This window comes from Capra hircus, chromosome 21, assembly GCF_001704415.2.
Source record: "Capra hircus breed San Clemente chromosome 21, ASM170441v1, whole genome shotgun sequence".
In the NCBI taxonomy this organism is placed as follows: Eukaryota; Metazoa; Chordata; class Mammalia; order Artiodactyla; family Bovidae; genus Capra; species Capra hircus.
The window spans coordinates 11,968,270-11,982,596 of NC_030828.1; the positions used below are offsets into that span (position 1 = coordinate 11,968,270).

The 14,327-nt window shown below is 41.4% G+C and overlaps 1 protein-coding gene across 3 annotated transcripts in view; it reads right to left on the reverse strand.

Annotated features, from left to right (window-relative positions):
• Window positions 1–14,327, reverse strand: part of MCTP2 (multiple C2 and transmembrane domain containing 2) — a 269,217-nt gene that overhangs the window by 122,416 nt on the left and 132,474 nt on the right. For all 3 annotated transcript variants that reach the window (XM_013972927.2, XM_013972926.2, XM_018066513.1), the window contains 2 exons: window positions 4,981–5,167; window positions 2,165–2,258 (listed from right to left, as the gene is read on the reverse strand). In XM_013972927.2, coding sequence (XP_013828381.1) covers window positions 2,165–2,258; window positions 4,981–5,167 — 281 coding nt within the window. The remainder of the gene's footprint in view (window positions 1–2,164; window positions 2,259–4,980; window positions 5,168–14,327) is intronic.

The window sequence follows — 14,327 nt, forward strand, 5'->3', positions numbered from 1 at the left end:
AACATCTTGGAGGTATTAATTACATCCTATTGCTTCATCACAGCAACCACAATTCACTTCTTCTTCCACAGAGAAAAGTTGCTTTAGAACTCTTTGGATTAGGTCCACTTGGTTGCCCTAAAGCAATACACCTTGGTTTGGAGCAGACTGAGTGAGTCTGTTCACCTATGAAGTGAGCCAACCTAGAAGAACACAGACTGTGAGATCTGATTCCAACAATAAAGATCCATATGGTCTAAAGGCATGTTTAGCTAATGACGAGGATCTTTGCTCCAAATCAGAAGAGTGATAATTTTCTCATAGGTAATATAGAGACAGTAAAACACCAGGGCATTTAGTCAAATAATATAGCATTATCTGATCTCTAACTACTTCTTTTTGTTACTGGAATCTTCTAATACTCACCTTCATCCACTCCAAAACTATCTACTGCATATCTTGAATATAAAGAAAATGACCAAATGGTAGCATTTTCTACCAATATTATTCTTCTGAAAAGAGGGTTTTGCCTTATAGACTGATCTTTACAAAAACTTTCATCTGCCAGGTTTCTCTCCTATTTGCTGTAACAGTGAAAATACTCTTTGGAGAATTCACATTGGCCTGAAACAACCTCCATAAATCCTAGTTTTGAGGATGGTTTATGGCAGTCACCTGATAGCAAGCATAAAATAAGGTAAGTTTTACAAGAGTATCTCCACATATGGATGTAGCTATACACAAGTCTTTTAATGCACTGCAATTAGTTCCTGGTGATCACAAAATATAAAACTACAAAAAGATTTTCTGAAAATACCGCTTGAAGGCATACATGAGTTCTTGGGCCTTGAGATGACGTTTACTGAGCCATCAACAATCACAGATTCAAAGAGTGCCGTATCAAAACACTGAGATGGAAGTAAGACACCATTTGCTCTGGAAAACTGGTAAATAATTTTACATGCGTTTTAGTGATGAAAACTAAAATTACTTCTGATGAAGGCACATGAAACGTCTGTTTTCATAAACTACGTTTCAAAAGAAAGGAAAATTTCGAAATCAACCTAAGCCTATATAAGCATTTGTAAGTAAACTGATGAATATCAGAAGCCCTCGTTGAAGTAGTTCATCCACAAACTGAGAATTTGCATACTCATATTGGCCAAAAAGGCATTTTTAAAATATTCTCACTGGGCATTTCCTTAACACTGTGATCATCTTGTAGAATGATTTCCACTCATTTTTTGAAGGAGAGTGAGGAGAACTCTTTTCTAAACTTATCTATTCTATTTTTGTAATATAAAGCACTTCTAATTAACAATCTCTTTTCCAGAGTTTGAGCTACCCCAGCCTCAGAAGCTGAGGTTACACAGAGAGTAGACCACATTCTAAAATTATAACAACGAGAAAGCACTGCTGCATTAATAGATCGCTCCATGTTGCGTAACATTCTTCATATTCATCAGTTTGCTTGGTAAGTAAACTGTCATATCGGTGTTTAAACTGTCAGTACAAGGGTATAATTCAGCAAGGAGAGGAGAGCCGTTGTCTAATCAGATACTGGAATGTCTGGATTATTCTCATCTTAGTCAAGCAGAATTCATCACAGAGGATGAATTCATCACAGAATTCATCACAGAGCAGGTCTGCTCTAGCCTCTGTCTATAAGTTCCAATTCATGAGGCACCAAGAGAAATTTCATATAACATGATATCAATGGCAAAGTGGTTCCACAGCCCAGACTTTGGTTGCTGTTACAGAAACATGCCAGCCAGTTGGACTGAGGATCCAGGCACTACACCATACCCTCTGCCAAGGACAGGACACTATGTCCACAGTACGGCGAGAGAGAAGGACAGACGTCAGTCTGTCTTCCGAAGCCCTCTTGAAAAACTTCAGACACGTAACCAGTAAAGAAGTCATGACGCAAATCATCCACAAATATCTCTGAAAGCCAAAGGGACTAGCATATTATCTAATCCCAGCAAGATTATTTGCAAAGGATAATGTGAAAAGTGTGAAGTGAGAGAACCTGTTTGCACTTTTTCTTCTGTGGCTCTGCTTGAAAGAGTATGAGTTCTCTGCACATGCTTCTGCTAAGTAAAACATTTCGCTTTGCCATCGGATCATTTCAAGGCAGGAAATAAATAAAAATTAAAAAAAAGGATGAAAAAGATTTTTATACCTGAGAAATCTGCTGCTAAGAGATCTACCGCCTTTAAAACCTTCACTTGTAAAATGCCGACGTCCTTCATATCTTTCAGGGAGTTCTGTAAGCACTGGGGGAGGAAAGGAGATCCAATGAACACAGCTTTCTGATACAGGAAGTACCTTCTAGATTTATCATCACCTTTCTCATGCAAAGCTAGGAGAAGTTCCAAACCTCCTTAGATCAGTCAACAGGGAACTTCAGCATTTGCAACAATCAGAGTCAAACTGAGAATTAATCAACTTCAGTTTTAAAATAAACAAATTACAAAGCACATGCAATCTACTTTTAACATAGCCCCCTGGTGATAGTACAGACATCCCACCAGGAAAATGGGTGTAAAATGACATTGATTCTCTGTTCCTTCTTCTTTCTCTATAAAGAAACTTTTAAATCACCCCAAAAGGCAACATTATTCTGACTCAGTTAGAATAAACTTTATGGGTATCAGAGAACTAAACCTGGACACTTCCTGGGTACATACTACCACCAGAAAGAGTGGGGATGGAAATAGAATGAATTTTCTAGTCCACATGACAGCCTATTCATTAGAGACTGTGCATCCAATATTGCTCTGTGATCACATTTACTTTAATTTTTAGTTGGCATGTGCCAAAGCTCTAATATACCTAATGATAATTCTTAAGCATTTACAGAACTATTTAAATGTCTATTACACTACATTGCTTAGAAATTGTGCAAGAAAGAGATAAGCAGATAAATGCTCTTTGCCTGCCTCCGAAACACATCTGCTGAAAAAGATGTACTTTCAAACCTTTGGATACAATATTTCCATCATTCCGTATTTTTAGATAACTAAAAACCTGTGATACGTTGATCCCAGAGATTTATGGAAGGATAGTAAGACCCTTATTATTTAGGCATTTCAGGTCAGAATCACAAAAGCTTAATAACAGTTAAGGTTTGCCTAATGTAATATGCACCATTCCTAAGAACTTTTAGAAGCTGCTTCTTCAAACAGTATTTTCAATCTTAAAAAAAAAAAAACTAGTATTTAAGATGGACACATTTGAAACATAACATTTTCATAATTTTGAGGTGAAATGCCTTTGAAGATTATCTATTCTCAAAACCTAAAAAACAAATCCAGGGATCTGGAACTTGTATCTTACAATGCAATATTCTTTTCCCTCTTAAACAGTGGCCAGCTGTCTAGCTCAAAACAAAACAAAACAAAACAAAATACTTGATCTTTTTATTTGGATTCTACTTTTTCAAACCTCTTTTAAATTAGTATTCCCCAAATCTTGAGGCATTATGCGAAGCAGTCATTTTGATCTTACCTAATGTCACCTTATAAATACATGAAACTCCTCATGAATTTGGAAAATTTTGCGATTTGTCCATGGGAAATTTGGGGGACTTTTGCTTTATTTTCATTTGCTAAGGTAAAGTCATCAAAGAGAATATAAAAAGTGGATTTTGTCAAAACTTCTTTAAAGTATGTCAACCTTGCATGCAGAATCTTGTGTTGTCAATAAGATGTGTGGCTAGACTTTGTAGTCCTGAAGATAAAGGACTATTCAATTAATCAATACACCTTGCACAGTGAAGGAGTCTGGAGACACTTAAGTTTACGCTGAGAATAATATTCCCATTAAATTGGGATTCATCTTCGCTTCATTTCCATGCCACTTTCTTAAAATGCACCTTTCATGTGTGTGGCAGTAAAAAAAAACGTATTGATTCACAAAGAAGATGGAATAAAACCAGAATGCAAATAAAGACACCGAGAAAGCAAGAGCACAAGAAATAATGACGAGGACAAACCCATTTGATTTAAAAGTGCTGAGTGGACTTTTAAGAACATTGCAACTAGTTCGGCAAAATTCACAAACAGTTCTTATCCAGGGGAGTGTAGAACAAGTCTCCCATGCCTCTCTAGGGCTTTGTTTTGCTTTATAAGACACAAGTACTTTCTCACTTGATCTTAAGAGGGTCTAGAAAAGTATGCACAACATTGCAAACATTAATATTTGGTTTATAAAAAGCAATTTTTGTGAATTTATATTAAAATTCCTAAAAATAATATAAATTATTTTTTTTTTACAAAACAAAAACAGACTCACAGATTTTGAAAACAAATTTATGGTTACCAAACAGGAAACTTAGGGGGAGGGGTAAATTAGGACTTTGGGATTAACATACACACACTACTATATATAAAATAGTCAACAAGGACCTACTGTATAGCACAGGGGACTTTACTCAATATTCTGCAATAAGCTATATGCGAGAAGAATTTGAAAAAAAAAAATGGATGTATGTACAAGTATAATTGAATAATTTTGCTGTAAACCCAAAACTAACAGAACAGTGCATTAGTTTGACCAAAAAGTTCATTCAAATTTTTCCTAACATCCTAATGAAAAACCCAAACAAATGTTTCCTGGCCAACTCAATAAATGGACTATACTCCAATATAAAATAAAAGACAAACGAAATAAAATAAAAATACCTATTCATATACACAAACCCGCTAAACAAACTTTTGCCCCCTTGAGGATTTCAGCTTTCTCCAAAGAGATCCTGAATGGTAAAATATCCAAACACTTTCTCTGGCTTTTAAATAAGAAGGCCAATTCTAAAATCTACTTTCAGCTTTTCACTAACCATTAACTTCCACGTCTGATGTCTTGTTTAGGAGAAATACCACTGAGCTTTGGACAAAGATCTCTTTGGATGCAGTTTTTCAATTCCCAGACTGTTTTCAGCTTAAAGGTAGAGTGGGCGTGGGGTGGGGAGGGGGCGTAGTAAGGCAGAGAACTCACAAAGCGCTGGGCGATCTGCTTTCTCTCGCTGGGGTCTGCCAAGGGGCACACACACAGATCTGAGACTGAGACCCCTGAACAGGGCGTGAGGGTGACCAGCATCAGAAGGGTCCCCTGGCAGCTTTCCAATGGCAGCTCCAAGCAGTTGGCTTGCTTGAGTGGGAGGGCTGAGATATCCACTTTACACCTGGAAAAGTTGCCAGAAGCAGACAGAAAAGCGATTAATGCGTGGCGGCTGCGGACCCTCCCAAGCACCTGATTTTCATTTCATCCCCCCATGAAACCTCCCGCTGTCTGGGCACTGGCTGGTTGAGCAGTGAAGGTTGCAGGGGCTGCCCTGGCTGCTATCAGTCCCTCCCGGCACACCACACCCTCAGTAAAGGAGAGAAAGATGTCAAGAAACTCAAAGAAAAGGCAGCATGGAGAAAGTGGCAAATGAACTGAGAAGCAGCAAATCTCTGCCAGATAAAGTCTGCAGAAAGCTGATCAGATCAAGAACTAGGAAGAAAAACAGTTTCAGAGTTTCAGCAGTACGGATGCGGGCTCAAGAAGGCTTCTTGGGGTTGGGTCTTTTTTTTTTTTTTTTTTTTTTAACCAGCCAAGAGAATAAGAGATGTTGGTTCAAAAAGAGGCGAAAAGACAGGAGCCTGTGCAAGCGGGAGAGGGTTAATGGAGAAACCATTTTCTTCCAGATTAATGCCAACTGGCGAGATTTTATTTAAAGAAATGTGTTAAGGTGTTTTCCTAATAGGCACCGTTCCGCGGGGTTTCCCCAGGTGGGTTTCTGTTAGACAAATGGAGCATGAAGTGCTGCTGATTGATCCCATTTCTGCAGCACAGCCAGAAAAGGCTGCACCCATCTGCTATAAATTGCATGTTTTCCTCCTCTTAACAGTCAATGTTCTGGTGATGTTGAAAACCTCAAACACATTTAAATACAGAAGCAAACACTGAAAGGGCGGGGGGTGGGGGGCTGAGGTGCTAAGTCATTTATTTGCTTTAACATGGAAAATCCTGGGGTTGCTTGGACCACACTTGCTTCGTTCACGTCCGGGTTGGGTGAGGTGGCAGGGCTGAGTGGAGGGAGGGCGGGCACTGTGTGGTTTGCGTTCCCATTCGCCACCTCTAGTTACTGAGTCAGATGACTGTTCCAGACTTTATTACAAACACGGACGCACCACCTCATAATGTCAGACGATAGATTCTTACCTCACATCATTCCTGCACTTTTGTAAGTTTGCAGACAATAGCAAACAGGCACACCTACCTCATTTATAAAGCAATGACAGTTTTGAACCACATGGATACGGAAAAAGTTCCAGTTAAATAAATTTGAAAGAAAGCTTGCAATTCTTTCCCAATTAAAGAGAAAAACTACTGATATTAAAAGTCTATGCCTATTTTTAGTATAGAATGAAAAAATTTTTACAGTAAGGGATATGTACCTATAAAATTAAATTTATGTGGGTATTTATTTCCAAATTACCAAAAGTGATTCCAGTTTTAAGAAGAGGGGGCAATAAGAGCTTTTACGTGTAATAAATTCATCATGTTTCTACTGGAGATATTAAAAAATATATGCATATATATTTAAATAACTCTCTATGGTTTGAATCAAAATTTTTCTGTAGCAGTAAGTAAGTTTACTACTGTGAACAGAGGGGTTAGTAAATTTTGTAAGCAAGTATGTTGGAGAGTTAATTTTGCTGGGGAAGAAATGTCAAGTGCTTTAACTGCGTCATTTCTACAAAACTGCTGCACTGCTAAGTCGCTTCAGTCGTGTCCGACTCTGCGACCCCATAGATGGCAGCCCACCAGGCTCCCCCGTCCCTGAGATTCTCCAGGCAAGAACACTGGAGTGGGTCGCCATTTCGTCTCCAATGCACGAAAGTGAAAAGTGAAAGTGAAGTCGCTCAGTCGTGTCCGACTGTTAGTGACCACATGGACTGCAGCCTACCAGGCTCCTCTGTCCATGGGATTTTCCAGGCAAGAGTACTGGAGTAGAGTACCATTGCCTTCTCCATCTACAAAACTAAGGACCTGAAAATTCTATATAAGTATAGCTCTGGTATTCTTGCCTGGAGAATCCCAGGGATGGGGGAGCCTGGGGGGCTGCCGTCTATGGGGTCACACAGAGTCGGACACGACTGAAGTGACTTAGCAGCAGCAGCAGCAGGGCTGCAGTCCATAGGGTCGAGAAGAATTGGACATGACTGAGTGACTTCACTTTCACTTTTCTCTCTCATGCATTGGAGAAGGAAATGGCAACCCACTCCAGTGTTCTTGCCTGGTGAATCCCAGGGACCGAGGAGCCTGGTAGACTGCCATCTGTGGAGTCGAACAGAGTCGGACGCGACTGAAGCGACTTAGCAGCAACAGCAGCAGCAGTACATCTGTTTAAGAATATTTGCTAAGCATTATTTTACACTGTTATACACATTTTCATTTAATAAAGCTCTTTCTATGGAAGGATGAATGATCCAAATTTGTTGAAGACTTTTCTCTGGTGGTAACCTTAAATAGGAGAGTATTTATTTATTTATACTCCTATTTAAAGGGACAGCTTTCTTGAACAGAGCAGTTTACTAATTTAAACAAGTGTGAATCACATAAAAACAAACATTTGGTTTTGTCTCAGAAATTACACATTTTCACAAACTTTTCAGTCATTTCTGCCCACTATGAAACTTTTGCACTGATCTCATATTTAAAGTTTATTTTGATAACAAAGAAAGAATTCCTATACAAAAAAATAGCCTTGCCTATTTTAGATATAAGAGCCACATAAACAACATATAAGGGAATTTCAGGACAAACGTAACGGATTCTACATTCTCAGTTAATTAATGAGTGAATTCAATCAAATGCTTACTTTTCTTTTCTTAGTGACCTGAAAGAGCAAATTAAATTGATACATTGGCATCAGGTCAGTCAAAATTAAACCTTGATCCTTTTGTACATGGATTATGACCCTGTCTCTTAGGGTCCCTGTCCCATCATATGAATTAATCGATTCTTAAAACACTGATGTCTTTAGTCTTAGGAATTAATGTAAAGCGACCCTCTCCCTAGTGTTACCCACCAACTCTAAGGATGACTTTCTATGAACTTTCTAGAACTGAAGTGCTCTCTCCCCATCACTTCGATCCAGCTGGCTGCCCCCTTCACTTCCACATTCTGGAAGAAAGGAGGAAAGAAGGGAGTAAGGAGAAATGACTCTCATACAAAACCCTTTCCTTCAGGCCTCCCATTTTTCTGTGTCAATCTCTGTCTCCATGACTTCAGCTCATCTTCACGTTGGAAGGAGAACCAGAATGCTCAGGAGGTTGGTCAGAGGCCAAAGAAATACTTACATTAACCGCAAGCTAGGAACTGGTTACTGTATGACCAGCAAAAGCAGAGGAAGAAAAGAAAAAAATAAGGACTTTTCTTCCAGAATTTCAGAACACTTTTACCGTAACACTCAACTGAATCTTCTGAAGAAAGGTGAGTATCATGTGAACAAAATGACCTTCTTCGGGTGCAAGTAAATAAAATCTTTAAGATATAATCATTCTGAAATACATTCACCAAAGACAAGTTTAATACAAAAATCTTAAAAGGAGACTCTGGGCTGCTTCATTCATTTTCTACAGGGTATCACATTCCACGCCGAGAAAATACTAAATAACCTGGCCAGCGCTTCCCTCTTCCTCGCCGCTCCTGAAGCACTAGCCAATCTGCTGTTCTTTCCCAAGACTTTCCCTCTCCTGTTTAGTAACCGGTTGCAGGAGAAGCGCAGAGCTGGCCCCTGAGGATGCTAGAAGAGCAGATCCAGCCCAGATTCCTCAGCAACGCAAAACACCCCCTCCTCCTTCTCTCCTGCCTGCTCCTTCTTATAAACACTACTCTCTCACTCATCAATTCTAGAATTTCGCACGTATTGTCATATATTCTCTTTTCTCTTATGTATCCTCTAAATTCCTTCCCAAACTCTTCCCAAATGGCAACCTTGTATGAGGCTTGATGAAACACTAAGCTTACTACGCTAGATGCAAATTTTCTTTGAAAAAACAAAGTTTTTGGATATGCGGTTTAAAAGGCTCTCATAATTAGTGTTCCAATTATCATTAAAAACCACACCCACATTAATAAATGATGGGGCAGGAAGATCATTTTTTCTATGAAGGGCCAAAGAGGAAACAGTTTTAGTTTGGGGCTACATGGTCTCTGCTGCTGCTGCTGCTGCTGCTGCTGCTCAACTCTCCCCTCGTAGAAGAAAGCAGCAATAGACAATGAACTCAAGTGAACAGTGCTCTTTTCCAATAAAACTTTACTCAAAACCAAGCAGTCTTCTGGACTTGACCCACCCTCGTTAGGTGACCCCTGATCTAAAGAAATGCTAATCATTCAACCGTGATGAGTTACAGCAGGGGAAATATTTAAAAATTTCCCCACGTTAGTAGATGGCAGTACAGACACATTGATAAAGGTACCAGAGATACAACCTACGAACAATTTAAAAGAAAAAATACCTGTTAACTCACCATGGCCCAAAAGACTCAGGCCAACATATCCAAAGATGTGTTTGTTAACAAAAACCGATGAAGCCATAAAACTTATGAAACTGTACTGAGACGATGTGGAAAACACGTGTGCAGGGCATCCGTGCAAAACACTTAAGTAACGAGCATTAGCCAATCAGATCTGCTCTCAGGGTGTCTCATGCGCGGCTCCACCGGCAGGGGGAGAGACCACGTATGGACCATAATTCAACAGGTGCTACACACCGGCCCTTAGGGGACCAGGAACCCATCATTCTGAAGTCAGGTCGTAGATCATTCATTCCATCAGAGGTCCACTGTGGCAACAAGTGGTGAAAAGAAAGGAGCAGGGCACTGGTGTGTCTGTGTCTAGCCAGGTCCAGCCGTGGTTCACAGGCAGGAGATGGAATCCGACAGCTTTGTGACCTCACTTCCGCTTTCCGCTCTAGTCTGATCGTGTGACGTCATCACTCCGCATTTTTTTTTTTTCAAGATTCTCAGACGTTTTCTCCCTCCTCGCCAAGTCTCTGCCCATGTGGTCCCATCTTCCTGAAACGTTCTTCCTCCAGTCTGGTCTGGCTAACCACCACCCATGTTACAGGTCTCAGCTGAGACACTCTTCTTCCAGAAAGCTGCCCACAACCTAGTGCCTGAGGACACAATCCACACGTGAACCCCCAGCTTTTGGTAAGATGTCTGATACACAGCATGCTCAGTGTTTGTTGAGTAAAATGAAGGAACAAACAAAATGAATCCTAGTGGCAAAATAAAATTCAAACACTCCAAATTATAAAGTCAGTGTTTCTTTTTTGTTAACCAACTGAATACCTTGTAGGGTCTACTTCCTCCTCTATATGAAAAAGAAAGGGAAAGAAATATATGTACTGGATGCCTCCCAGATTCAAATGTCTGCATTTCTATTCACCTGGAGAAAACAAGGACTAAGTTAATTACTCCCCCCCCCCCCCCCCGCCCCCGTAAGCTTTTTTTTTTTTCCTCTGCATATATTAAAGCCAGCATCTCTAGCCCACAGGCAGTTAATGTGCTGATTTAGCATTGTTTCTGACCTCCTGTTCCTGTCTTTCTCCATTAATCCCACCGCATTTTAATGTTTTAATTCAACACATAATTTTTACCATATCAGTCAGCCAAACCTGCTAAGTTCCACTTGCCATGATAGCTTTTAACCTCTTATTCATTACCATAATTCTATGTTTTATATTATAGACTGGTCAGCTTTTAACTTAAATGCAAGGGGGCAGAAAAGAGTCCTAGAGTTTTAAAAGCTGTAAATCTCAGAGGCTAAGAACGGGGGTGAACAAGAAGCAAATGGTGACTGTGTCAAGCCTCTCTGTGAAAGCAGATCGGCGACATGGAGTGCGATCTGTCCAAAGACAGACCCTGATTCTCCTGCGTGTCGCAGTCACCGGTAAATGGGCAGCACGTCAGAACCACTTTCTAAGGCACCACGTGGGACTCAGGATTGGCTCTGTGGCAGCCCAGTTAAAATAAGCTTGTGCAATCTCATTCTTAACTTTTCCAAACTAAGTCTGCGTGCATCTGTACATGCATGCTCAGTTCTGTCTGACTCTTTGCAACCCCATGGACTGTAGCCCACCAGGCTCCTCTGTTTACATAATTTTCCAGGCAAGAATACCGGAGTGGGTTGCCATTTCCTCCTCCAGGGAATCTTCCTGATTCAGGGATTGAACTTGCAACTCTTGCGCCTCCCTACATTTGCAGGCAGATTCCTTACCACTGGCGCCACCTTGGAAGCTAGGATATTCTATAACAAATTAATCACCAGAATCACAGGGAAATATAAAATATACTTTAAGAAAATGGTATGATTATGTTGAAATGTTATAGGTTGACAAGAAGATTAATCTATATTTCTACTCTTGCCATTTTGTTTAAAAGTTGGAGCAGGTTACATTTATCTTTATTTCTTACTCCTCCTAAAAATCCACTGTTTCTGGACCATTGATGGACTCAAAAGACTGTTGTTTTTTTTTTTTTTCCCCTGGCCCATGAATAGTAGACATCCTGGATTGGGAAGTGGGGTGTTGGTTTGCCCAAGCACCTCTATCTCACCAGCCCTGACCTCCTCAGGAGCTACCTATGGCTCAGCGGAAGCCCACAAGTGGACCATAAGGACACAAGGAATTTTAGAAAGTTCCCCATGACTCAGGAGAGCCTGGAGGAGGCTGGCTGCCATGGAGGTTGGGGAGGCGGGACAAGCCTGAACTATCACCAAGCTAGCAACCCACCAATGCTAACACAAACACCAGTTATGATCATAACTGACCACTGCCCCAGTCTACCACAGTCCACAGCTACAAAACCAATGTCAGTCAGGCTAATCAACACTGTTCAGTTCTTGAGTCAATAAATATCCTTCCCATCACATCCTGGAAGATAGTCACTGCTCACTTCCACCAAAACACACACACACACAAATCTATTCTGTTTTGAATAAACAAAACTGAGCTGAATTTTAACCAGCCATATCTCAAATACTTAAATAGCACAATTTAGTTGTGGGGATCTGTAGTTATTATCCAGAAGAAAAAAAAATCTCAAAATTAATAGGAGTAATACTAGCAACCAGCAATAGCCATGGTTGCCAGTTGCCATGATGACCTGCAAGTTGGCTGAAGACCCTGTTACACAGGAAAACCACAAGAAAGGCCACTGCCCAAGGTCTCGTAGCTTGCAAGTGTTGTGGTTACCAGACAGCCCAGGAAACACAACTCAAAGTGTTCCGTCCCTCCTCTCATGATGCCTGCCAGGGGAAGCTTCAGTGGGGGAACAGTTTCTCAGAGAGGCCATGCAGAACTTTGAACTGCTAGCAACACGGTATCATCCAAAGACAAATTATGAGACAGGCCTGAGAACATTCACCATCGCCAAAGACCCTCCTGACACAAAGAGGTATTTCCCAACAGGTGAGGGGATAAAATAACTGATCCTTAAGAATTCCAACAAAGAACAGGAAAACAAAGAGTGAACACTTTTATGTAAGAAGGAACAGTAAGTAACAGGTCTGTGGTATCCATATGCCAACACAATCTCTCCTTTCACTGTGATAAGCACTGGTGTATTTTAGGGGAAGTTTCACCCCACCTGGAAGTTCACTCTGGGTAACGCTGTGTAGTCAAAGCCCAAGAGACACTTTTGTTATCTTCTGTACCTCAGGAGAGGAAAAAGGAAAAGGATACCCAAAAAAATTCCTTTAAAGTCCATGAAGAGGAAGGGCAGAGTGGCCACTGGGGCAGGTAGACGTCTAAGTTAGAAACAGGAAATAGCTCAAATAATAAATGAAGACCCAAATGACAAAACATGGCATAAGAGGGACATCTCCAATTATTTTCTGCGTCTGTAAAGAAACTTAACGCTCATTTGAAGGAAACATGACGGCACAATGACACACGAAATGAAAGGCCATTATTCTTCACACCTACTAAAATAACACACAGGCCATCCATCACTGGGGCTCAAAGGCCATCACTCAGAAAGCGCTGTGGGACACAGAGTTCTCTGCACTTGTGCACTGACGTAACTTATCCGTACTCTGCTGGCTAACACAACGTGTCTGATCCTTTTGCCATGGGTGTTGGCAGCGCACGGGGGTGTCGCAACAGTGACCAGGGTGGGAGGCACTGAGAACATGCAGGTGTCTAAGTTATCCTGTGGAAACGGAGGCTGGGAAAGCATCTGACAGAGAAAAATCTGTGCATTCTGGACCACAGGAAGACCTTTCTCCTGAGCAGTAGAGTGACGGGACCTAGTTTGGTGCCCAAACCCACAAATCTGGCCCTGCGGATCTCCAGGGAAGCATGGCTACTACCTACCAGAGCAGCAGAGAACTGGGGTTGAGCAGGCTGCACAAAGCAACGGAACTGGGACCACGACACGCACATGGCAGGAAGAGCGCCCCGTCTCAGCTGGAGGCAGCCCGGCCCTCCTAGCCAGTGTTTACACGGATGGATGAAGTGTGTAGGGGTGTGTGTGTGTTCCACATGATAACTGGGCAACAGTGCTGCCATCAGGTGGGGGAGAGCTCAGATTATTAAGTACCCTGGGACAAACCAGACCGTTCTGGTGACAGAATGCCTCTGCAGGCAAGCATGGGAGGAATATGCCATGGTCTCCAAACTTCCTCTTGTCTGTCTCAGGATAAGTTACTGAGACGGGGTGGGATGAAAGTCAAGTCACTCAGTCGTGTCCGACTCTTTGCAACCCCATGGTCAATACAGTCCATGGAATTCTCCAGGCCAGAATACTGCAGTGGGTCGCCTTTCCCTTCTCCAGGGGACCTTCCCAACCCAGGGATCGAACCAAGGTCTCACACATTGCAGGTGGATTTTTTACCAGCTGAGTCACAAGAGAAGCCCAAGAACACTAGGATGGGATAACAGCAGCAAAAAGAACTGATGTTTCATGCAACTGCCTCTGCTAAGCATTCTACACAGAAAAAAAGCACTGCATTGAGTTTTGGGTTAGCTGGGGCGCAGCCTATTTTGGCTCCTAAATTCCTTGCTGATAGAAAAACATAACATCTTTGGACTTCTGGACTTATCTGTAAAAAGAAGGGGTTCTACTGGATGAAGGGCTTTCAATCTTTCGTTTTCAGCAGTAAAACTCTTGCCTGGAACAGAACCCCACCACAGAGCACAGGTAGAAGTGGAAATGCTATGGTTTCAGAAGAAACTTGATTATCCTGAAGGCTGGCCCCAGCGCATCTCCCTGAATCCAGGGCTCCAGAGAACTTGGTTTGAAAAAGACCACGAACAGATGTTGAGAGCCCTTCAAATGCTTTAT